Source organism: Grampus griseus, assembly GCF_964374135.1.
Source record: "Grampus griseus genome assembly, chromosome: 8".
Taxonomy (NCBI): Eukaryota; Metazoa; Chordata; class Mammalia; order Artiodactyla; family Delphinidae; genus Grampus; species Grampus griseus.
In genome coordinates, this window is record NC_139002.1 from 105,294,826 (window position 1) to 105,319,313 (window position 24,488).

Consider the following 24,488-nt stretch of genomic DNA (forward strand, 5'->3'; position numbering starts at 1 on the left):
GAATGAACTACTGCCATTTGCAGCAACATGGATGGACTTGGTATTATGCTCAGTGAAATAAGTCAAAGACAAATATTATATGATATCACTTACACGTGGAATCTAAAAAATAATACAAACGAATGTATATGCAAAACAGACTCCCAGACATAGAAAACACACTTGGGGTTACCAAAGAGGGAAGGCGGGGGGGCAAATTGAGGGTATGGGATTAATAGATACAAACTACTCTATACCAAGTAGATGAGCAACAAAGATTTATTGTATAGCACAGGGCATTACACCCATTACCTTGTAATGACCTATAACGGAATATAATCTGCAAAAAATACTGAATCACTGTGCTTGTTCACCTGAAACTAATACAATATCATAAATCAACTATACTTCAATTTTAAAAAAAAGGAAAAAAGAAACCTAATTATACAAGTTCTCAGAAGTCTGCTCGTCATAAATGGAGCCCACCTGGGCACAAGCCCTCAAGGTTCCATTGCGCCCCAGTGACCCGCACGTGTCCACACGGGCCACACAGGCAGAGGCCTGAACCGCAGCTCATCTGAGTCTTGGCAGGAAGCTATAATCCACCAGGACTCCAGAGGGTGGGAGGCCTGTGGGAGCTGCTGCGAGGCCGTCTGCCTCTCGCCCACCTACCCACCTTGGAGGCTGTCCTGAGAGCTTCTTATCACCTCCAGTCTGATGAGGCCTGAGGCTTTCTGCTGCCCTCCTCAGAAGAAAGCACAGGATAAAAAGCCACTCAGCAGTGGTCTAGAATCAGCTCCCCAGCTGCAGGGTCTCCCACAGCAGCCTCACAGTCTGGGCCCCTTGAGCTCGGAGCGAGTGACAAGGACCTCCAGGGGCTGGCACCTTGGGCTTATTCTCCTTTTCACTGTCCATGGAAATAATATGCCTTGAATCTAAAAGTGGCTCATTGTGCCTTTACCAGCCAAACCAGTCGGGTTGACCTTGGCTTGGCCTTGTCTTGGGTATGAGCTTGACCAGCCGTACCATCACCTACAGGCAGACCTCGGAGACCCTGCAGGTTCTGTTCCACACCCCACAAGGAAGCAAGTATCGTAATAGAGCAAGTCTCGCAAGAAATTTTTTTGGTTCCCCAGCGCATATAAAACTTCTGTTTACATAACAGCTCGCTGGTTCTGACCTGATGACCTTTCAGACAGCTGCGCATATGTCTTAGGTCAGGAAGGTGGGCCACAGAAGCTTCCTTGCTACAGTAAAGACGACATCTCTAGGATAAAGCCAGACCTGGGTCATCTGGCATAGTCTCACCCCACCCCTTCCCCATCCCCACCCCCGCCCTTGGTCCCTTGCCCGAGACTATGATGCTGGGCGAGGCCACCCCTGTCCCAGAGTCGTTAACCACTTTGGGGTCCCCTAGGAATAAGTGAGTAAACAAGAAAGGGGCTCCCTGAGAGCGGCGGTTCCCTCTCTCGTGGGCCTTCCCTGATCAACACGGGGCAGCTCAGCTGGACGAAGCGGGTGCTACTGTTAGCACCAGAGCAGGACCCTGACTAGCCGGGGCCTCGTGCGCACTTCTCCTGACTCCTGGGCTGTGCTGATGGGTTGGCTGTCTCTAAAAGCAAAACCACAACATCTGTTGCCTCATAAGCCGTAATATCCAACACAAAAGGATTTGCCCGTGTGCCAAATTTTGAAACTTCAACAACTATCAGAAGGTCTCCCCTTCTCATAAAAGGCTCATAGCCTGAACAATACCCTCAGGAAAATGTCCACGTTCACAAGCTTGCTCCGCATCCTGTAAGGGATGGAGACCAGACTGACCCTCTAAATATAAACCGAAGACCCTCTAAATATCGACTTTCACTTTTGGTATCCTGCTGACATAGATCAACCTAAGTTGCAGAATTTATCAAAAATACAGACTTCCCTGGCGGTCCAGTGGTTAGGAGTCCGAGCTTCCATTGCAGGGGCACGGGTTCGATCCCTGGTCGGGGAACTAAGATCCCACAAGCTGTGCAGTGTGGCAAAAAAAAAAAAAATTATCAAAAATATAAAATGCATAATTAACAATTCTAACGCAAATTTCTCACAGTACAGGTGAGAATCAAAATCAGCACATCATGAAGTGTCTTCCAGTAGGAGGTGCTCCCAAGTCCTGAATATGCAGATATTAAGCAAGCCCCCACCCGCCTATTCCAAGTCCAGGCCTTCCACCTCCTCAGACCTTTAAACCCAGGCGGTTACACAAGAACCGCTGCTCAGCCTTCTGCCTATTCCTTCAGTACGTCTTGGGTCTGGGATGCTGCCACGCATCGGGGCACCCTGCTCATGTCTGAAATACTCAGTGGGCCATCTTTTGGTCTCAGAGCCCAGCCCCTCCCCCTGGGCGACTGCTTACTTTCTTGAGAGCTCAGCTATGTATTTGAAAATCAATTTGTTTCTGATCCAGGATCTCTAGGTGTTTCTAGCAGGAGACTTTTCAGGCTCTCTAACACGTCATTGAGAAGTTAAAGATAGTTAAAATCTTACACTGTAGAGTCTTGGAATCAGATAATTTTGAAATTACCCTGGTGCAAGGACTTCCCTGGTGGTGCAGTGGTTAAGACCCCACGCTCCCAATGCAGGGGGCCTGGGTTCGATCTCTGGTCAGGAAACTAGATCCCACGTGCATGCTGCAACTAAGAGTTCTCATGCCACAACTAAGGAGTTTGCATGCTGCAACTAAGACCCAGCACTACCAAATAAATAAATATTAAAAAAAAAACATTCAATACCAACATTGTGAATGTACTAACTGTCACAAAAGTGTTCACTCAAAAATAAAAAAAGATAAAATAACCCTGGGGAAGATTGACGAAATCACAGAAACTGAGACCATGACACAGAGTCTGATCTTCCACTTCGGAGTCCAGACCTCTGCCCGGTCGCCTTATCCAGAGGTGACAGAGACATCAATGTCATACTTTACAACCAGGCCTGGAGCTGCCAAGGGGCTCCATCATTCACATCTGATGGCTTAATTAGGCTTTCCAAAAGAACCGGCCTGCTGGGGCTTGCGGCGGTGACAGTTACCCCGCTTGTCCTGGGTGTGTGTGTGTGTGTTGCTTGTCATGGGTGTGGCCTGTTACGTGTGTCTGTCTGTGGGTCTTGTCCGTGTGCCAGGAGCAGCGAGAGGAGGTATGGAGTCTTCTGATGGGGAACTTACCTTGGTGTGAGGCATGTGATCGGAAGCCGCGCTCCCTCCGTGTGCCTGGGCCACGCTTTCATTTGCTCATCACCGGAAATGACTCTGAAATGAGACCAGTTGTAGAACCATCCTCATCCCCTCCCCCACCTTGCCCGGCATGCCCAGGGGCCCACACGCTTCCAAATGGCACCCTGCCCTGCATTCACAGGCCTATTGCCCAAGCATCTGGTTGCCCATCTCTGACCGGAATTTAGCTGGAATCCTGCCAGGAGAATGTTGCCACATCTGCCGTCAGAGAAGTTCCGTTGCATGCCAGAGGCGGGTGGGGAACGGGAAGGACAGAGTGCTGGTCACACCGCGTGACCAGTCTTGGTCTGTTTGTCACTGAAAGTCTGTGTATGAGGCAGGCAGTTTTCAGCCCTCCATCTGTCTGAGTCTAGAGACCACCTGGTAGGGAGGCTGGGGAGAGGAGACCTATGGCCTTCACGGTCCCCCATGCCTGCAAGACCCCCGAATCTGCCGAAAACAACTTGGTATCTAGTTCATGTTGGTTCGCAGCAGACCCTGGGGGTTCCCTTCCCAGGCATCACAGACCATAGGTTTAATCACCTTCCCTAGGCTGGGTCCAAAAAGGATCCCGCCGGTTCTCTGGACAAGGTGGGGGGTGGAGGCACGGGGTCCAACAAGGGACTCACTGTAAGTTACTCTGAGCCAGCCCTGGGCTAACAAGAGCCAAACTTGCCCTGTTCATGGAACCCTCAGTGTCTCAGGAGTTTTTTCATGGTGCTCCTAGGCCAAAAGAAATATCTAACTGTTCTATTTGTGAGTTATTTTAGGTCCAACCAATAAGTACTTAGGCTCTAATAACTTAGTAGTCGCTTAGAAAATGTAACACACACCAAGAGAAAGAAAAACTGTGTTTATTTCATTCTTTAATAACCGCCACGACTTACTAATTGGCCGTGTGCACCGGGCCAGCTTCTCAAACCTTGGAATCAGACTGGAGACCCCAGGCCTCACTTCCTATTCCACAGTGATTTTCACTTTTTATCCCCAAAGCACAGGAAACCCAGCTTCTCGAAGACATGACATGAAAGGATCGTGGTGTGATCTAACAGTGAAACTGTGGACCACCTGAACCTATTAATTTGCTCAGAGTGGGAAGACGTCCAAATTTTAGAAAAGCTCTGATATCCTCTGTGCCCTTGTGAGTTTCCTGCAGGGCCTGGGGACCTTGGTGCCACCACAGATACACTTTACCGAGGAGGAAACTGTGGCTCAGATGGGCCGACCCCCTGCCTGAGGTCGCAGAGCCTGGCTCCGGGGCCCCCGCTGAGGCTGCTGGAACCAAACTCAAGAGGACTGTATGAGGCAGAGGAGAGAGGGGGCCGCCGTTTACAGGTGGAAGAATCTAGGAGACCTGACGCTGAAGTGGGTGTAGACCAGGGTCTGGCAGTCAGCCAGGGGTGGAGGGTGTGTGAGGAGTGAGGAATGGTGTGGCCCCCAGCTTTGGTGGTACGGATCTGGGGTGCAATTGAGGGATCCAGGACTCTCCCCTTGCCTGTCCTCACCCCACCGTTCAAAGCTCTTCACAGTGGGACCTTAGTTCCCTCTCCCCACGGTGGGGGGCGCCCTCGGGCTGTAGGGGTCAGACCCTCCCACCAGCCTCTGCATCCCTCACGGGCATCACAGCTGAGGCTGTAGCCCAGAGACATCAGTAGCCAAGTTTACCTGGGCTCAGACATCTATGCCCCAGGCCCACACTGGACACGGGGTGACCTGCACTCGCCTCAGAAGTGGACTTGGCCCCCAAAGGAGTCCCTTGGGGAGCTGTGGGCAGAAGCGTCCCAAGGGATAAAAAAAAAAAAAGGATGGGGGTGGGCATGAGGGCTGGGGACGCTTGAGGAGGGGGCAGCGGGACCTGGGTTTCTGGGCTTCGTCCCATCCTCTAGACTGATGAGGGACTGGCAGCCCCATCACACTCCGCTGCGGTCCCTACAGACCACCCAGAGCGCTTCTTTGTCCTGAGCTGATCGGGTGCGACTGGCAAAAGCCAGCTGGTGTGGGGAGGGGTGGTGCCTCCGGGAGCCAGGACAGTCTGGTGGGCGGGGCTTAAGGGACCCCCCCCCGCCCCCTCACCCCCCCACCCCCCGGATCAAGGCAGACGGCCACAGCGCCCAATGGGCAGGGTCAGCCAGGCACACACCCCTGGTGGTCAATGTCCTCCCACAGCAGGAGACTTCCGGATCAGGACAATACACAAATCTCTTTATTGCTCATGTTCTTAAAGTCGTACCTCTTGGCGGACCATGGGGATAGGATGTGCAAAGCGGGCGAGGCACACGGCCCAGGCCTGTAGCCGAGAGCTGGGACGGGACTGGCGGGGTTCCAGCCCCGGGGCTGGGGCCGGTAGGGGGTCGTGGAGAGCGGCCCCTGGGGTCGGAAGAGGGTTTCGGCTGTGCGGTCCCTAGGCACTCTGGGCCTGGCCAAGAGGTCTCAAGGCCCCACCCTCCCTTGGAGGGGGCTGCGGGGAGGATCCCAAGCGCCCGGGGCTCTGGGAGGGCCGTTCCTGAACCCCGGGTGGGCCAAGGGTCTTTCCAGAAGTTGGCGCTGAATCATAGAGGCCCTGACCCGAGACGCGTTAAACCGAGGCCGGCGATCAGGCTTGGCCCCTCACTGCTCCTCGGGCCCATCGCCTCCCAGCGCCTGTTCGTAGGGGCAGGGCCGGCGGCAGAGACCGGCTGGTTTGGGGCCGGGCTCTGACCCCACGGGCCCCGCCTCCTCCTCCGCGCAGTCCCCCCGGCCGCCGCCGCACTCGCCCTCTGTGTCGCTCTCGTCAGAGTTGTCCTCCTCCAGGTAGCGGTAGCCGCGCACCTTGTGCTGGGGCCGCGGGATGCGGGGCTGGCGCGGGACCACGCCCCGCCGCAGCTTCTGCTCCATCCACAGGTACGAGGCTGCGGCCGCCACCAGCGTCACCAGCAGCACCGTCAGCTTAGCCTGGGCACACAGGGAGGGATGCGGCGGACCCGCGGGCATTCAGTCCTGCGCCCTCCCCGCCCAGCCCCTCGCCCCGATAAGCCCACTCCCATCTGGGACTTGAGCCCCGCAGCTCCTCTGCTGTCCTTCCCTCCTCCTGGGAGCCGCCCCGCCACCCATGCTTCCTGGGCACCCTCCTGCCCAGCCCTGTCCCTTATGGTCACCCTATCCATCAGGGCCTCGGTTTCCCTAACTGTAATGGTAATCCCTTTGCCTCACAGGGTAGATGTGAAGGGAGGCCTGGCCCTCCCTTACCAGAGCTTAGATTACTCTGTCCCTTACATGTGGGATCATAAGTAATGCTTCTTAGAGGTTTTGACTGTAACAGGCAGTCAGAAATCATTGTAAATAACTCAGTACGTACACACATATTCACAGGCATACTCCCTGCTATTCCCTATTCTATCCCATTTTTTAAAAAGTTGGCCGGAACCTGCTAAACTGACCCGCCAGTAGGTGAGAGCAGAGGACGAGGACCCCTGAGAGCCAAGAAGGGAGACAGACCCTCGGCAACCATCTCAGAGCCCAACGTCTAGAGAACAGGTTACCAAACTACCCACAAGGCGGCTGGGATGTGCCCACAAGTAGACAGCAAACTGTGAATCCTTTCAGAAATGGGTAAACTGAGGCCTGCAGGAGGGGACGCGGTAAGTAATAAGCCAGTGATGGGTGTGGGGCCGCCCAGTGGACTTGGCCCAGGACCTGGCCTAGGGCAGTGGTGCCCTTCAGGGGCTGTGAGGCCAGGGCGGGCACTCAGGAAGTTTCTGTTGTCTAGGGGGTCGAGTGGGGGCGGGGCACTCACCTTCATGGGCAGGCTTGAGCCCAAGTAGACTGCGAAGACGGCTATGGCCTGCCACCAGTGGTAGATGGTGAAGATGAAGTCTTGCCTCTCCTTGTCCTCGTACAGGATTCCCAGGAGTGCTGCAGGTGGGCAGGACGGGGCAGAAAGGGGAGAGGTGCCAGCTGGGGCCCAGAGCCGCTGTTCTCCCACTAGTGACCCCCAATGCCCTGTGCTGGTCCCAGCCCTTGGCAGGAGCACCCAGAAAGCCGCTGTAAACCAGTCCTGGCTGGCCCCCTAGTGTACACACTGGTTATCATGCTGCCTGGGAGCTGAGCAGAGGCTGGAGCAGCGGGCCCCCCTGCTGGGATGCAACGGGCCTGCTCTGGGACCCATCTGTGGCCTCAGAAGTGGGAAGTTCTGTGAGCAGTCACATCCTGCCTTCTTCCGAACCCCAGGCATGCAGTGTCAGGCCTGCAGGGGCTGTTTTTCCTCACCCAGGGCTCAGGGTGAGCAAATCGCTGTAGCAACAAGCTTTCTGCAAATCAAACCTGAAGATGGGAGGGAGGAATGTGTTTCCCAAAGCATCCTCCCCTGGGTGGGGCAGAAAGAGCCTCGGACAGGGAATCAGGAGACTCAGATTCCACTCTCAGGACTGAAAGGTGGAGAGAGTTGGCACAGGGATGTGGATTCAGATGTTGGGTCTGTGGGTGACTCGGGGTAAGTGAACTCCCCAGAGCCACTTTTCTCATCTGTGAAATGAGATGACACGTATATGCTGTGCTGTGAGGTTTTAATGGGAGAAAGCCTGCACGGCAGCCACTCAGGACATTGACACTCCCATCCTGAGGTCCTGCAGTGCGACTGTACCCCATGGGGGTGCTGTGAAGGGACACGGAGCCCCCCCCCGGGGGGTGGGGCATAAGAGGAGGGAGTAAGCAGAGCTGGGCAGAAGAGGATGCTGGGATCTGGCCCAAGTCCAGACATATCATGGGCTCAAGGTCCAGAGGCAAAACAGCCAGGACAGTGTGGTCCAGGGTGTGGGGCTCCATCCCCTGTGGCAGATATAGTGTCTGATTCTCTCTCTCGGATGTTGGGTGCTGGGGTTGCCTGAACCATCCCCTGCCCAGCCCGCAGCAGGCATGACCTCCACCATGCCATATAGGGGTGATGCTCAAAACTGCTAACGGCACCGGCCCATCAGAACAGGTGCCGATGTGGGAGACCCAAATGGCTGCACCCATGTGTACCAGCTGCCTGTCACTGGCAAGGGCTCACCTGTGGGCCCAGAGCATCACACAGATGAACTCTGTCCCACTCCCTCCTTTCTGCAAGCAGGGCCCCAGGCCCCAGTGCCTCCACCCTAGCAGCCCAGACTTGGGGCCTGGACTCGGCTACTCTGAAGGTTGCTGTTGGGATCTTACAGCCTGCTTCCAGCTCCTCTCCATAAAAATGCCATATGTGCACTTTCCCCCTGGGGTGTGGACAGGGCCACCTGCTGCGTCCCATGCTCCCTGGGGCACAGACCCTGACACCTGCTTCCAGTGTCACGAAAACTATGCCAGGCTGCGCCCTGTCCCCTGGTATGAAATGAGGCATCCCCAATGTGTTTTTTTGCACTGTCCCTAAGAGGGGTCCACAGAGCCCCATATCCAGCCCATGGAGCCACAAGATCTCACCCTGACTCCCATGCCCACCCTGGGGGTCCACAGGATGTCCATGGCGTGCCTCGAGGGTGTTCACAGCCCTCATCTGTCCCCGCAGTGTCCACGGGACTTCCTTCCACCCCTAGAGTGCACACAGGGATTCCCCACCTACCTCCACCAAGTGCACGGGACCCCATAACAGCCCTCCAGTGTGCCCATCAACCCCATGTCTGTCCCTGGGATGTCTGTGCTCCCCGCAACCGCCCTGAGGAAGCCCCAGGGTCCCCTGCCCAGCCATCCAGGGCCCACGGCTATACTCACTGCTAAGCCCCGTCTTGTTGAGGGCACTGCCCACACCCCAGAGCACGGCTACTGCATAGAGGACCCCGATGTGTTGCAGGACCCGGGGCGCGGGGGCCCAGAAAAAGAGGCTGACAGTGAGCAGCAGGTGCAGCCCAGCCCCGGCCACCAGAGGCGCCGGGCGCGGCAGCCACAGCCCCAGCAGGCCCAGCGCCGAGGCGGCCGAGGCACCCAGGCTATAAGCCACGAGGACGTACGCCAGGCGTTCCAGCCCCACCGAGCACACGCCATAGCCCTGGGGGAACAGAGATGAGGGTTGGAGGTCAGGAAGTTTGAGGGTTGGAGGTCAGGCCCAGGCTCTGGCCCTCCCCACGAGGTCTCACTTCAGGCCACGTCCTGCCCTCTCTAGGCCACCGCAGGGCCAGCTTCCTCCGAGGCTTGTGGGAAGGTTCCTCGGGGACAGACAGTGAGAAAATGCTTGGACAGTGTCCCCAGACACCAAGGCTGAAACCCGCACGGAGCCAAACACTTGATGGCTGTTTATCCCATCTCAACAGTGCAACTCCTCTGGAAGTCAGCATGGCCATTAGAGACTTCACAGATGAGGAAACAGGCTTAGAGAGGTGAAAGTAACTTTCCCAAGGTAGGGGCGGGATGGGGGGAGAGAGGGAAAAGGAGGAGGGGAATATCCGGGCCTACAATTGTCCCTTGGTGTCTGCGGGGGATTGTTTCCAGGACGCTTCACGGACACTAAAACCTGCGGATGCTCAAGTCCCTTATATAAAATGGGGGTAGTACAGGCTTCCCTGGTGGCGCAGCGGTTGAGAGTCCGCCTGCCAATGCGGGGGACACGGGTTCGTGCCCCGGTCCGGGAGGATCCCACATGCCGCGGAGCGGCTCGGCCCGTGAGCCATGGCCGCTGAGCCTGCGCGTCTGGAGCCTGTGCTCCGCAACAGGAGAGGCCACAACAGTGAGAGGCCCGCGTACCGCAAAAAAAAAAAAAAAAAAAAAAAAAAATGGGGTAGTACAGTGGGCCCTCCGGATCCGCGAATGCAGAGAGCCCACTGTACTTGTACATACTTATACATATATATTCAAAACTTATTCGTTGTTATTCTGTGATTCAAATTTAACGAACGTCGTGTAATTTTATCTGGCAACGCTCTTCAGGCTGCCCTTACCAGGGCGAGACCAGTGCAGGCAAAGAGCACCTCGAAGCCGCTGTAGATAAAGAAGGGCACGAGGTGGCGCAGGCGGAAGTCGCGCACGTGCTTGAAGGGCAGCTGGAAAATGTTGCCCCAGCCCACGCTGCGCAGGTCTATCTCCTCCGTGGGCCGGTACGCCGCGCCGCAAAGGCCCAGCACCTGCAGGCAAGAAGGTGCGGGAGGGGGGCGGGCATCCGGGCATCCTGGCCCCGCCCCCGGGACCCAGCCCCGCCCCCAGGCAAATCCACAAATGAGCCTCCGAGCCCTGCCTCCAGCCCGAAGACACGACCTAGTCACGCCCCCAACGCCTTAGCTCTGCCTCCTGGTCCCACCCCCAGGTTGGAGCCATACCTTCTGACCCTCGGCCCTAGATCCAGCCCGTGTCACAGCCAATCCTCTAGCACCCTGTCTTCAGCTCGACCCCGGACCAGGCCTGGACCCCCTCTTACTGGCCTCTGGGATTCCAATTCCTCTCTCAGTCCGCAGGCACCAGCCACACCTCCGAGCCTCCAGCCCAGCTCCTCGGCTCAGGCCCCCTCCCCAGGACTCAGCCCTAACTCTGGACTCAGAATAAGCCTCCGGCCCGCCCTCCGCGCGCCCAGCCCGCATTCCTCTCTCCCCGCCACGGTCCCCAGATCTGACCCCGTCACACCCCCAACCCGGGCCGCACCAGCAGCATGGCCAGGAAGGCCACCGCCATGAGCACGCTCTCCACCACGATGAGGTTTCGGCTCCGCGGTAGCGTCCGCAGAACCGTCTTGTTGAAGCCGGTGAGGATGCCCTGGCTGTTTGTGCCTGAGAAAGAGGAGGGTGGGGGGCATCGTGAGGCAGGGAGCAGGGCACACTGTCAGCTGGGCCACAAAGAAATGCAGCAAAGCAGGCAGGGGAGGGGAGGGTTAGAGGGGGTGGGCAAGGACCCTGCCGGCAAAGGCAGGGTTCCTTTGGGAAGCACTTTGGAGGTGAGGGCCACTGGGGCTGAAAGCACCTCCCCTCCCTCCTGCCCTATTGCCCTGAGGCTGCCGTGGGAGCCAGTCCACCTCCCACCTCCATACATTTGCCCTGCATTGAGGGTATACTTGGCCCTGAGAGACCCCACAGGCAGCCTCAGCCCAGATGGCACCTCCTCCAGGCAGCCTTCCCTGATGCACCCCACCACCACCCCAAGCTGGATCAGATGTCCTAACGACAAGGCCCTGTGCCTTGGTCATCAGAGCTGTAGGACACCAGGCTCTCAGCCCTGAGTCCTGTGAGCGAGGGCATCCTTTCTTCCCTTGAGGGCCCAGTGTCTGCTGGGTGACTCAGTGGGGGAGGTGAGCAGACCTTAGGGACCCCACCCCCATGAGCACTAACCGCAGTTCTGCACTTTGTATAGTGTGTGGTTCAGGTCATACAGGTAATGGTTCAGGAAGTAGATCATGGGCAGCTGGGCGCAGGCAAAGCTCAGCTGTGGGCAGGAGGGTAGCTTGGGTCAGGCTTGGGGCATGGAACCGGGCAAGGAGCACAGGCACAATCTGGGAGCGGGTCTGGGAACAGCCCTGGGGGAACAGGAGCCCTCCCACCTCTCGGGGGGCAGCCTGGTTGGGGGGGGATGCCCAGTGCAGGAAGACTTCCTCCTGGTCAGCGCTGTAGACAGGGAGGGAATGAGGTCTCTGTCACCAGAGGTAAGCAAACAGGAGTTGGCTCAAGAAAGGGCAGTGGGATTAGAGGGCTGAAAAGACTGTGGAATGGGCTCCAATGTGTGATTCTGGACCTGGAATACCCCACCCCCAGGGTCCCCACACACGGCACTCACGTGGAAGAAGCTGTAGAAGATGGCCTGGAAGACCAGGAGGTAGGGTGCGTGGGAGCCCCGAGGCGGGCGCTGCTGGGGGCCCTGTTCGTCCTGCTCTTTGTAGTGGGAGTACTCATAGTATTTCTGGGCCATCCTGGACCACAAAGGAGAGAAGGCTCTCCCCAGCCCAACCTCTGCACCCAGGCTTATGGACTGGCCAGCCAATGTCTCACGAACAGGAAAACTGAGGCCCAGAGGGCGGATGGGGCTGGTCCAAGGTCCCCAAGACGAGGTGGGCAACACAGGAGAGGCTCTGCCAGGTCTCCAGTTTCCCACCCTGCTGCCCACCAGGCTCACCTGGTGATGTAGTTGCCCATGGAGGCCCAAAGAGGCACAATGGCCATGCCCAGCGCCACGGCTGAGGGCACAAGCGTGTAGTAGCGCTCCCAGTAGTTGGTGGAGACAAAGAGGGCGTAGATGCCCACAGCCAGGAACATCATCCACTTGGTGCCAAAAAACCTGCGAGCAGTAGGATGAGGATGCTGCCACCACGCGCACATCCAGACCGCTGCAGCCCGAAAGCAGCGTGGCCACAACGCCAGGCCCCAGCTCCTGAGGCTGTATGAGGTGGGGAGGGACCCCTGGCCTTGGAGTCGAGGGCCCTAAGATAAGTCTCAGAGACATGGACTTGCAGGTGGCCTCAGGGGAGCCACTCTAACCAGACACCTGTAATGTGGGCTCTGCCCCAACCTCGAGCCTCTCACGGCCACTGCAGGGATAGAGGAGATAAAGCGGGGAGAGGGTGTCATAAGTCAGTGGCCCTTGGGCACATGCAACCCTCATTTGTGTCCTGGGCTGACTCGTCAGCCCCCCTTCTCCACCCACGTGCAGTGACTACAGGACCCAGGTGAACAGCTGAGGGACTTGTCCCAAGCTGGGACTGAGGACCAGGGAGAGGAACCCTGGCGCCCCTTCCCCTCTGCACTTTGCCCTTTCAGTCCACTGTGGTCAGTCGGGAAGTTTCTTGTAGAACAACGGCCTCACTGGCTCTGGGAGAATGTTGCACCGTGTTAGAGGCAGGTTGACGAGGGACAGGATAAGGGCCCATTCAGGGCACTGGAGGCTGATCAGGCTAGACACAACCATTGCGGTCTTTGGGTTGGTTTTGTTTCCGGTTCTGTTTGTTTGAATATTTGTGCTCATTATTTCCTTTCTTTGTCTGAGTTTCCAGGAAGCTCAAAGCTCAATGACTCTGGTTTTCTGATACAATTACTTTCTCTTCTGTTGCAGGTCCTGGTTCTTTAACTATCCTTATCTTGCCATATAATAAATTGACAGGCAGCCTCCTCTGATCTATTTGGGGAAGGGCACCCAAACTGCACTGTAAATTTTGAAACACAAAAAGTAAAAATACTAGCACTCATTGCTGGTGAGGCTGTGGTTTTAAAAAGAATACATACAGCCAGAGGTCATGCAGATAGTACAGCCCTTTGGAAAGTCAGCCTGGCAGTTTGGGTTGGGGGGCAAGCATGGGGTTTGGAGTCACTGCCTGGGTTCAGACCTTCAATCTGCCAGTTGCTGCCTGTGCGGATGGGTTCAACCTCTTGGTCTCCCCGTGTCTAAGATCAGAGCATCCACCTTGGTTGTAGGGAATGCCATACGCTTATACAACGCCCAGCACATAGGAAATGAAATGAGTTTGCCATTAATAATACTGCTAGGTTTCAAGAGCCAGAAAGCCTTTTATACGCTTCTGACCTAGTAAGGGCGGTTCTGAGAGTTTATTCTAGGAGGCTTTCTTTCTTTCCTTCTTCCTTCCTTCCTCCCTCCCTCCCTTTCTTTCTCTCTCTCTTTCTTTCTTTAATTTTAAGATGAGGAAACAGCCAGAAGCATAAAGGGAACATGCAAAAAAGAAGAGGGAGCCGCAACGTCCAGCCCTGAGCCACAGTTCAGTGCCCCCACGTCTGCAGAAGATGCTAACATCACGAAAGTCCCCACTGTGAAGCAGGCCAAGAGGTGTGCAGTGAAAAGAAAGCAAAAGTGACACTGCCCATGCACACATGCACGCCCATACACGTACTCCAGTTGACTAGGACAGAAACGTTATCCATGCATGCCGCTGGGAAAACAAAGTCAGCTGATTGCCTGGAGGGCTTGGGAGGGGTTTTCTTTTTTCTGATTTCAATTACGATTCTAATGTTGCTTGTGCAATTGTGATAAAAGAGTGTGAGGGGGTTGTTATTGTTTCGGAAAGACAGGGGAACTCATCTAATGTGTCCACTGATCTCTGGGTCCCATCTGAGCACAGATCTACTGCCTGGCGGTAGGATACTTGTGGAGGGCATTTTTGTACTGCACCAGATGCCACTAAGGCTCCAGTATGGAGGAGACCCCCTGGGGCGCCTGCCCAGCCACACCCTTTTCAGTGAGAAATGTCCCTCAACACTGCCACAGCTGGTTGGGCTCGCGGTGCGTTCCTGGGCTTTGCCGGCTGATCAGATTCTCTCCAGAAACTCCACAGCCCTGATCTCAAAAGGTCATTGTAGCTCCAGGCCATAAAGGAGGGCATGAAGATGATGCCACATGGGGTACGGGCAATCTGAGGGAAGGAGCCTGAGTGAATTTCTGTTGCTTGAAACCCAAGGTGCCTTGGTTGCAAAGCTCTTGTTTCTTCCCCAAACCTGGGTTTCACCCCTTCTCTCTCACCCCTCCAGGTAGGCAAGTTCTCTCCCCACCCCACCCCCAAGAACACCAGGACAGCTGGAGACGCCATGTCCACCAGCCCTCGCACCCCTTCAAGATCAGGGAGGCAGCCCTCATAGAGACAGCAGTGTCGCACCTGATGAGCACAGGTGTGTAAAGCAGGGCCACGATGGGGGTCACGTTGATGCCCATCAGCATCTTGCTGTCGATGTCAGGCAGCCCCATGTTGCCGTATTTCACCTCCCGGTAGGTCTCATCGTAGTGCAGGATCAGCTGCATCTGCAGAAGGCCTGGGTACAGGGAGCAGGCATGGAGGGGGCGACCTGGCTCTGGGGGCAACCAAGCAGAGGCTGGAACGCAAGCCTGGCACCAAAGGGATCCCCGACTCCAACGCCTATGAGGACAGAGGGGAAGCCCAGGCTGGGCCAAGAGTCCTACCTGCCAGTGGCCACGACAGCGACTTGAATCCAGACCCCCGCCCCGCCCCCGCCCCCCCCCTCCGCCAGCCACTTGGACCTCAGCGCCCCTGATTCCGAAGGCAGCAGACCTGCCCAGGGCGCCCAGGGCCCGCCCACACACTCACGAAGCCTGTGGCTGGGCCCCGGGGACACTGCACCGTCCCCCCATTGCGGAGGCCGCAGCTGCAGCTGTGAGGGCGCAGAAGAAGTGAAAGAGGAAGGGAGCCGACTGGCCCCAAGGTTTCTCTTTCCCTGAGAAACCTCAGGTCTGGGGAGGGCGCGCGGGGGGGAAGGGGAAAGACTTGGGTCCCAGCGCAGAACCCGCCGGGCCGTGCCACCTCGCCTGGCCCGGGGCGGAACGGCGTGGCCAGAGGCCCAACCCGCCAACCCGCGGGGCGCGGCGGGCCGCCTACCCAGGTAGACGCCGTAGGTGAGCATGCCGCCCGCGCTGGCCGCCAGCACGTTCTTGAGCACGCCGAGCCGCTTGCGGCGGTAGTAGCGGCGCTCCTCCTCCTGCTCGTTGTAGTTGGGGTACGCGCCCACCAGCTCGTCCAGCTGCGGGGCACGACGGCGCTCGAACCCGGCCACTGCACCCCCGGAGCCCCGCGTCCATCCCCGGCCGCCCCCGGCACCCCCCCTGGCCCTGGGGCCGCATCCCGCTCCCGCGGGGGAGACCCCGGCCCTTCTGGTCCCCGCGCCGCCACGCCTTCCCCGTCCCCGCTCACCGGGGCCTCGGGCCCGTCTGGGACCCCGAGTTGGTCCTCATCGCCCTGCGCACCCACGGCCCCCGCCACCGGATAGAGCGGCGGCTCCGCCTCCATGGCTGGACCAGCCGGAGGACTAGTCCGGCAGCGGACCCCTACTTCCTCCGGGCGCCGGGACCTGCCTCGCCCCGCCCCGGGGCCCACCTCCTCCACGAGGGGAGGGCCTGGCGCCGCTGGGGGCGTGCCCAGCGCGTGTGCGTGTGCGTGTGCGTGTGTGTAGGGGAGCGCCCGTGCGTCCATCGCGGCCTCAGGAATGCGAGGTGCGAGTTGGAATCCCAGCTCTGCCACTTCCGGTATTGTAACTTTGGGGATTAACTCCACTTCTCTGTGCCTCATTTCCTCACCTGTAAATCAGGGATACTCAGCACGACTTCCAAGGGCTCTTTCGGGATTACTGAGTTAATGCAAAACCTTAGGAAAGTGCCAGGCCCATAATAACTCCCCTCAGCCTTACCCCTACCACTGTCATCCCTACCCCACCTCCAGCCCTACCCCTACCACTGTCATCCCTACCCCACCTCCAGCCCTACCCCTACCACTGTCATCCCTGACCCATTTGGTGTGTTTGCAGGTCAGCAAAGAGCCCTCATAGCGGGTGGGGGGGGAGAGGGCTCCCGCCACAGGACTTGGCAGCCCGTGCCCACCTCCCGCTCACCCTGAGCTTCCTTTGGGCACCCGTAAGTGGGAGCTCTGGCAGGGCCCCTGGGAGGCCGAGATTGTGGGGGCTGCCGGACTGCAGGGGGGCGACCCCCCCCCACACACACACCACCCTGTAGCAGGGACCAGAGCCTCCTGCCCCTGCCTGACTGGGCCCTGGGTCTGGGGCTGCAGTGAGAGCCCATGAAATTTCTGCTTTGCTCGAGCTGACACTCCACAGCTCTGGGTGTCAGCCTGGTTAGAAGTACTCTGGGAAGCTTTTAAAAATATTGGTTTCAGGATAGTCTCCTCAACAAATGGTGTCGGGAAAACTGGATAACCACATGCCCAGAATGAAATGGGACCTCTGTCGCACAGTATGCACAGAAGTTAACTTCAAATGGATCAAAGACACATAAGACCCCATAACCTAAAACTCCTAGAAGAAAACAGTAGCTCCTCAACATGGGTCTTGGTAATGTTTTCTCGGACACGACATCAAAAGCATGAAAAACAAAAGAAAAAACAAGTGGGACTACATCAAACTTAAAATGTCTACACTGCAAAAGAAATAATTAAAATAAAAAGGCAACCGATGGAATGTGGGAGAATGTTTACAAACTATGCATCTAATAAGGGGTTAATATCCAAAATACATAAAGGAATTCATACAACTCAATAACAACAACAACAAAAACCGATTTAAAGATGTGTAGAGGGGGCTTCCCTGGTGGCGCAGTGGTTAAGAATCCGCCTGCCAATGCAGGGGACACAGGTTTGAGCCCTGGTCCAGGAAGATCCCACATGCCGCGGAGCAACTAAGCCCACACGCCACAACTACTGAAATCCGTGTGCCACAACTACTGAGCCCGCATGCTGCAACTACTGAGCCCACGCGCCTAGAGCCTGTGCTCTGCAACACGAGAAGCCACTGCAATGAGAAGCCCGTGTGCAGCAACCAAGACCCAATGCAGCCGAAAATTAATTAATTAATTTTTTAAAATGACCCAGTTCCCCTCCTTCCCCCCCCCCCACTCTGAACAATGCACAAGCTGTTCCTTCCGGTTGGAGAGCCCCTTCCCCTGCTCCTTCCAGGAGGGGTCCTTCCCGGGGCGGGTAAATGGATGACAAATACCCACCCCAGAAGGGCTGCTGGGAAGGTGGAGAGCTGGCCGTGTGGAGGGTGTGAATTTACAGAGGCTCCTGGCTGCAAGGTGGTGGAACTTTCTCCAGACCGTGCCCAGGTGCAGATGTGAGTAAAGCAGACAGGCGGAGTCAGGCAGCCAGGACCTGGCAGTGGGAGACAGGGAAGGAGCAAGAGAGAGGGCGGGGCCCAAGGTGGTCCAGAGGCAAGGAGGAGGCGGGAGAGCAGGGATGCAGTGGGCACTGGGGGGGCTGTGGTCAGAGAGTGGACGCAGGGCTCATTACCTTGGGAGATGACAAAGTCCAGAGTATGGCCATGGCACGGGGTGGGGAAGGATGATGAGGTCCAAGAGGTCATGGGGCTTGGGGCACACGCAGGCAGTGGACTTTGCCGCCCCCAGGAGGATGCAGTCCTGTAGAACTGAGCGGGCCGGCGGGAGACCAGGCCGGAGGGGAAGGTAGCTGTCCGAGGTGGCCGGTGTGACCACAGAGGGTGGGTGAGGAGGATACCAGGGAGGAGCCCTGGCCCCTCCTAAGAGGGCACCCTCCTGAAACCGTATCAGAAAGGGGGCCCCTGGGCCTGGGTGGAGACTGGCATCTGTGGTCTGGAAATGACCTCCCTGTCTGCCACCTTCTGCACCTGCGGCAGTCATGGAACGAAATCCCTCAGCCAAGTGCACCTGGCTCCTCCAGCTCCTTGGACGGAGAACGGAGAACCTGGGATGAGCCAGGGAGGAAGGGTGGGGGAAGGGCCCGCTTGCCATGCAGCGGGGTCCCCAGGGTGCCTGGTCTTGTCTGGGCGTTAGTGTGGGAAGCCCCCTCACCTCATCTTCCCTCACCCCAATATTTCCTCCCTTGCAAAACAGGAGTAGGTGAAAAAGGCTTCTGCACACTGAAAACAGGATGGAGGGGGCCAGCCTAGGGGCCAGGAGGAAGAGAAGCATCTTAGAGGCCAGAGGAGACCTTTAGGGGCAAGAGAGGGGAGTGTGACACCTGTCAATGAAAAAATAATCAATAAACAATCTGTAATGGGAATAGAAAAGAGTTTTATTTGAGCCAAACTGAGGGCTATAGCCCAGAAGACAGCCTCTCAGATAACTCCGAGGAACTGCTCTGGAGAAGCGTGGTTTTCAGCACAGTTTTATGCCTTGTCAGAACAAAGAACATCCAACAAGTCAGGGAGACATTCCTTCATGGTTTCAAAAAAACAGATCAGTACGTACACAGAGAGTCAGTATGGCCTTGGCACTTGAGAAAGAAGTCTTATTATCAAAGGAGCACCAGCATTGGCGTCCCTGGAAGGGACGCATTTCATCTTTATTTTTCCCTTTTGTTTTGTTTTGGGTTTTTTTTTGCGGTACGCGGGCCTCCCACTGCCGCGGCCCCTCCCGTCGCGGAGCACAGGCTCCGGACGCGCAGGCTCAGCGGCCACGGCTCACGGGCCCAGCCGCTCCGCGGCATGTGGGATCCTCCCGGACCGGGGCACGAACCCGCGGCCCCCGCATCGGCAGGCGGACCCCCAACAACTGCGCCACCAGGGAAGCCCTCATCTTTATTTTAACATGGACATTCTTTGCTTCTGGTCAGTGCGCCCTTTTCTTTAATGGTTAAAGCAGATGTACAATGTATGCTTGGAAGGCCACAAACAGACTGTTCCAGTTAGCATCAAGTTCAAGTTAACTCACGGATAAGCCAGCATGACTTCCCCAGACATCAATATGTGAGCATTTCTTTTATTGCACCCAAGGAAAGAGAGGGGCAGTGTCCCAGGCCCAATGGCTCTTAGAGAGAGAGAGGACAGGGAAGATTTTTAGTTGTCCCTATGTTGGAAAGAGGGCAAGCCCACAAAAGTCCTATAAAGGGGCAAAGGGAAGATGGCGTGACCTCTGAAGGGGTCAGGAAGCTCCCAGATGCAGCCACCTGAAGCTCCCTTCGCCCGAGAGCCCCCCGTCCAGCATTTTGAGGTTTTCAGGTGGCCCAGTATTTACCCAGAGTGGGTGTGCGTCGTCGAAGAAAGGGTAAAGGCCTCCTGGGCGGGCTTGTGTGCTCATGGGGAAGGGGGGCAAGGCTTACTGAACAGCAGATGCCTTGGGCAGACCCAGAACTCACAGGCTGTTTATCTCCCACCAGGAGGGACCCCCAAGACGAAATCAAGTGGAGTGTGTTTTATAAACCAGCCAGAAAGCAAAGAGAAGGTAGGAGGGGAGCAGAGACAGTGCTCCAGGAAGTGGGTGGTCTGCCTATACCAGTGGATCCTCCTGGCCTCCCCTGTGCTGAGCCCCACTGACAGCTACTTCTTTTTTCTTTTCCTTTTTTTTTTTTTTGGCCGCCGCTACAGCATGTGGGATCTTAGTTCCCTGACCAGGGATCAAACTCGCGCCCCCTGCAGTGGAAGCTCGGAGTCAACCACTGGACGGCCAGGGAAGTCTCTGGCAGCTACTTCTTAGGTGTTGGCTTTCTGCAATATTGCTTGCTTTCTGTGGGGTCTTGGTCCATGCCTAAAACAGAGGTTACTGTACCATTTAGGGCCCTAAAATGATTTAATTAAGTCCTTGGAGTCCTTGTTACATGTGGACTCCTTCTGTGATGTTGGTAACTTTTAATTTTGAATTGCATTATTAAAATCAACTCATTTTAGAACATTTGTGGCGGGGGTGGGGTCCTGGTAGCTTGTTTCCACACCTGCCATTACGGCACCCAGTGGTTAATGACACTGTCCTAATCTTATTAAAAGCGAAAAGGAAATATATTTACATCTAAATTTTAAATATCGATTAATTTTTAAAAACACTGACATGAAGAATGCAAATTCAAATGTCCCAAGCTGAGTGAGGAGTAATTTCGGTCTTGTTAGCTTTTGACACAGTGACCCTGGATGAATTTGAGAAGCAGGTGGTTTCAGGCTCTGGGCTCCTAGAATCCGCTGACGCTCAGGAACTCTGTCAATTACCAAGAAAATATCTCCGGATCAGTCCAGACTGGGGTTCGGATGTGACTGGCAAACTGCTCCTGGAGAGACAAATACTTGTGCAACAGGCTCCCTGGTTAGGCTCGGCCAGTGGGAGGTTCTGGGTTTGGGAGGAGGTGAGAGCCAGGGCATAACTAGGGTGGGGATGGGGGAGCACGTGGACAGTGGCTTGACTCCTCCAGGGTCCCAGTGTCCACAGAGCAGTCCTACCATGGTCTAGCTTTCCCTGGCTGACCTTGACCCTCTGGGGTCTGGTGACACCACTTCCTGCCTTTGACCTTTCCAGGCTCCCTCACCAACCCAATTCCCTGTACTAGATCTTCTCTACTCAAAAGACCTAGGTTGGTTTCTGTTCACTAAACCCTGACTTATAAATCCCCTTGTTTCCAGAAAGAATTTTTGCATGGCTTAAGAAGCTGCTGTCAGGGAGCCTTGAGACTTCCTATGAGGCTGTCCTAGAGGGGACCCAGATAAACACAGCCCATGTGACCTGCAGGGCAGAGAACAGAGCAAGGTCAGCGGCCCCTCCCACCCCATCCAGACCTCAAGCACTCCCTGTCACATCTACCCTCACTGTTGTCTAATGGTTTTCTCTATACTAGGTTCTATTTTTGTTCTCACTATAAAAATAATAGATGCTCCTTGTAGAAAAACAAACAGGAGAGATACATATTGCTCCCGGTTCGAACACCCTGAGACAGCTCCGGGGGTCTTGTGAAGTGTCACCCTGCCTTGTATCCAAAGTAGCAGGCAGGGTCCACTGCTGATTCATCTAACTCCACTTCCCTGGCATTGAGGCAAATCTTTACCATTTGTGTTTTTTATAAATGTATTTAGTTTATTTTTTTTTGGCTGCATTGGGTCTTCGTTGCTGCACGCGGGCTTTCTCTAGTTGCAGCAAGCGGGGGCTACCCTTTGTTGCGGTGCGCGGACTTCTCATTGTGCTGGCTTCTCTTGTTGTGGAGCACAGGCTCTAGGCACATGGGCTCAGTAGTTGTGGCTCGCAGGCTCTAGAGCGCAGGCTCAGTAGCTGTGGCTCACGGGCTTAGTTGCTCCACGGCATGTGGGATCTTCCTGGACCAGGGCTCGAACCTGTGTCGCCTGCATTGGCAGGCGGATTCTTAACCACTGCGCCACCAGGGAAGCCCTAATCTTTACCATTTTTTAAACTAAAAACCATGGGGTTGATGATTGTCACAAGCTGTCGGGAGGTCCCTGAGCTGGGATGTGCCAAAGACCCTGCCCAGCTCCTGGCACAGCAAGTGTCCAGGAGAGATGCTGCTTTCGGCTGAGACTCCTGGGAGTGGGGGTAACCACCCCCCAGCTCCTAAGCAAGAGTTCGGGGTACCCTGGAGACGCTGCGGGCTGGGGACTTGGGGCTGGCTGGGTTAGAATCCCCACCTGTCCCTCTCCTGTGTGGCCCCAGCCCGGCCACTGTCCCTCTCTGAGCCTGTTGTTTCATCTGTAAAGCTCAGACCATAACATCTGAGAATTTGTGTCAAGTGCTTGGCGCAGGGCTTAGCACACAGTAGGTGCTTAGTAAAGCTTTGCTAAGTGAGCACATGGGTGAGTGCTGAGTGTGTCCAGGCACTGCACCCCAGTGGCCTCTGACTGCACCCCAGGGTCACACTGGCCTCTGTGGGTGGCTGCTGGGGGGAGCCAGGTGGTCCTGCCTTCAAGGCTAGGAGGGGGAAGGAAGCGGGGGCGGGGCCCCAGGACAAGGCCTGGGGTGGCCACTCCCTTAGGAAGGTGGGGAAAGGGACAGAAAAGCCTTCACACCTATTGAGCACCTACTGTATACCAGGTGCATTCCAGATGTGCTCTGATTTCGCCCTCACTGCAGCCCTGTGAGGCAGGTCGAATCAATCCCATTTTGGGGGGAGGAAACGGAGGCCCAGAGAGGGGCCTAACTTGCTCGAGGTCACCCAGCAGGTGGGCTGCGGAGCCAGGTTTGAATCTGTCGCAGGTGACGGTGGTGAGGTGCTCTTGGGCAGGTCTGAGGCTCTGTGAGCCAGGCTCACCAGGTGAGGGAGGGAATGATGAATGAAGGAATGAAGGAATGATGCCTTAGCCCATGACCAGCTCGTCCTCCCCGACCTCTGCCCGGAGAGGGAGGCCAACAGCGACACTCATGAGGGTCTTTTCATCCCGTTCTCCAAACTGAAACCCAGAGGAGTTGCAGAAGAGCAGCGCCTGGCTGGGCAGATGTGTCCCCTCCAACCTCGGTGCTCCCCCCAGCACCCGCCCCACCGGCTGACCCGGGACCTCGGCACAGCCTGCCACCCGCCGCAGCTGGTTCTAAGAGTGGCTGTTAGTGGTACCCCACGCAACGTCCCCCATTTATCTCGAGCTCCCTGCGACAAGGATGTCACCCCTAGGAACCACGGAGCCCTTGGAGCTGCTTTTTGTTTGTTTTTTTTAAAATTAATTAATTTGGCTGCGTCGGTTCTTGATTGCGGTGCACGGGCTTCTCTCTAGTTGTGGCGCGTGGGCTTAGTTGCCCCACGGCGTGTGGGATCTTAGTTCCCCGACCGGGGATCGAACCCTCGTCCCCTGCATTGCAAGGCAGATTCTTAACCACTGCGCCACCAGGGAAGTTCTGCTCCTGGAGCTCTGAGGATCAAAGAGGCATCCAAACCAGAAAGGGGAGAGGGCCGGTCCCTGTTCCTCCCCAAGGGGCAGTGCCCCCTCAGACTGGCGAGCTTCACTCCCAGGCCAGGTTAGGACCCCTGTGTCAGGAGGACAGGCCTCTTTGGGGACCTCCCAGGCTGAATTCATGACAAGTTCGGGGTAACCCCTGCAGGAGGTATCCCCGGTCAGGGAGGGGTCCCTCAGGATCCTGCAATACCCCTCCCACCCACCATACCTCCCCAGGTGGGTCCCTGATTTGCTGTGTGGCCTTAGATCAGTGGCTGCCCCTCTCTGGACCTGGTTCCTGGCTGACCGCTGCCAGGCTCAGCTCCAGCCCAGCCCCACCTGACACTGGCTCTGCCTCTGCCTGGCTCAGCTCCAGACAGCAGGGCAGGGCTGTCACATGCTGAGCCACGTGACAGGCAGCGGCTGGGGGTTCCATCCCACGAAGAGGACGGGGCCCCTGCAGCCCCTTACCCCAGTCCCAAACGGCTGAAGCCTCCAGGGGCTACCAGAGCAGGTGTGGGCCAGGAGACCTCTCCTACCCTCCCAGGTAGGCAGGGGCAGCGGGGAGGGTGGGGGCAGTGAGGAGCATCTCCCAGGTGCCCAGTCGGCCCAGAGGCCCTGGGCCAGCATCCCAGACAAGACCTAGGGCACCAAGGTGGAAGGGCAGCAGCGGGCCCAGGGCGACAGGCATGGGGCGATAGCACAAAGGATATTCCTGTCCCCCTACCTGTAACCTAATCGTCTGCCTGTCTGACACCAGCACCTGCCAGGGGATCGTCCCCCTTTGTGCTGGCTCTGACAGGTGTGCCCGGGGTGGGGGTGGGGTGAGGCTGAGGGGCAGGGACACAGGAACCTCATGGCGACACTTATATCATGGCGGCTCACCTAGAGGGCAGAGGGTGGCGCTCTTTCCGGGGAGGCAGGAGGGGACAGCAGGGGGTGGACCCAGCCCCGCTCTGGAGCAACACTTTCTCATGTGGGTCCCAGCCTGCCACTCATGCCCTGTGCCCTCTCTCTGGACTTCCATTTCCTCATTGTAAAATGTCAGGTTGCAGGGTGACAGGTGCTGTGAGCGGGGTGCTGGATGACGTGATGTTGGACACAGACGCGCCCAGGGCAGGGACGAAGCCTGCAGCAGGCAGGCCTGGGCCCTGGGATTGGATTTCTGGACTCCAGCTGTCTTTGGATCAGACCTCTTCATTTTGCAGATGGGAAACTGAGGCTCAGAGGGGCTGGCGGTGGGGGGGCTGGGTGTGGGGAGCAGGGCTTTCCCCCTG

The 24,488-nt window shown here is 56.8% G+C and overlaps 1 protein-coding gene across 2 annotated transcripts; it reads right to left on the reverse strand.

The window, feature by feature from the left end:
• Positions 1-5,419: 5,419 nt before the first annotated feature.
• UNC93B1 (unc-93 homolog B1, TLR signaling regulator) lies at positions 5,420-15,944 on the reverse strand. Of its 2 annotated transcripts, none has more exons than XM_082661294.1 (11): positions 15,789-15,944; positions 15,477-15,618; positions 14,742-14,884; positions 12,260-12,421; positions 11,924-12,056; positions 11,482-11,575; positions 10,802-10,926; positions 10,108-10,290; positions 8,948-9,221; positions 7,005-7,123; positions 5,420-6,163 (listed from the first exon to the last, which is right to left on the reverse strand). In XM_082661294.1, the coding sequence occupies exons 1-11, from the start codon at positions 15,827-15,829 to the stop codon at positions 5,840-5,842; spliced, it is 1,740 nt and encodes a 579-aa protein (XP_082517420.1). In that variant the 5' UTR covers positions 15,830-15,944; the 3' UTR covers positions 5,420-5,839. The 2 variants fall into 2 exon arrangements, with proteins under 2 accessions (XP_082517420.1, XP_082517419.1); XM_082661293.1 differs by having other exon boundaries at positions 14,742-14,895.
• Between the last annotated feature and the right edge of the window lie 8,544 nt (positions 15,945-24,488).

Excerpts from the sequence above, each read along its gene's own strand:
- UNC93B1 (XM_082661293.1), bottom strand. The coding sequence starts at position 15,884 with ATGGAGGCGGAGCCGCCGCTCTATCCGGTGGCGGGGGCCGTGGGTGCG. Across the intron at positions 12,422-14,741 it reads TACACACCTGTGCTCATCAG|GTTTTTTGGCACCAAGTGGA; the intron begins GTGCGACACTGC and ends TACTGCTCGCAG. Across the intron at positions 10,927-11,481 it reads ATACAAAGTGCAGAACTGCG|GCACAAACAGCCAGGGCATC; the intron begins GTTAGTGCTCAT and ends CCTCTTTCTCAG.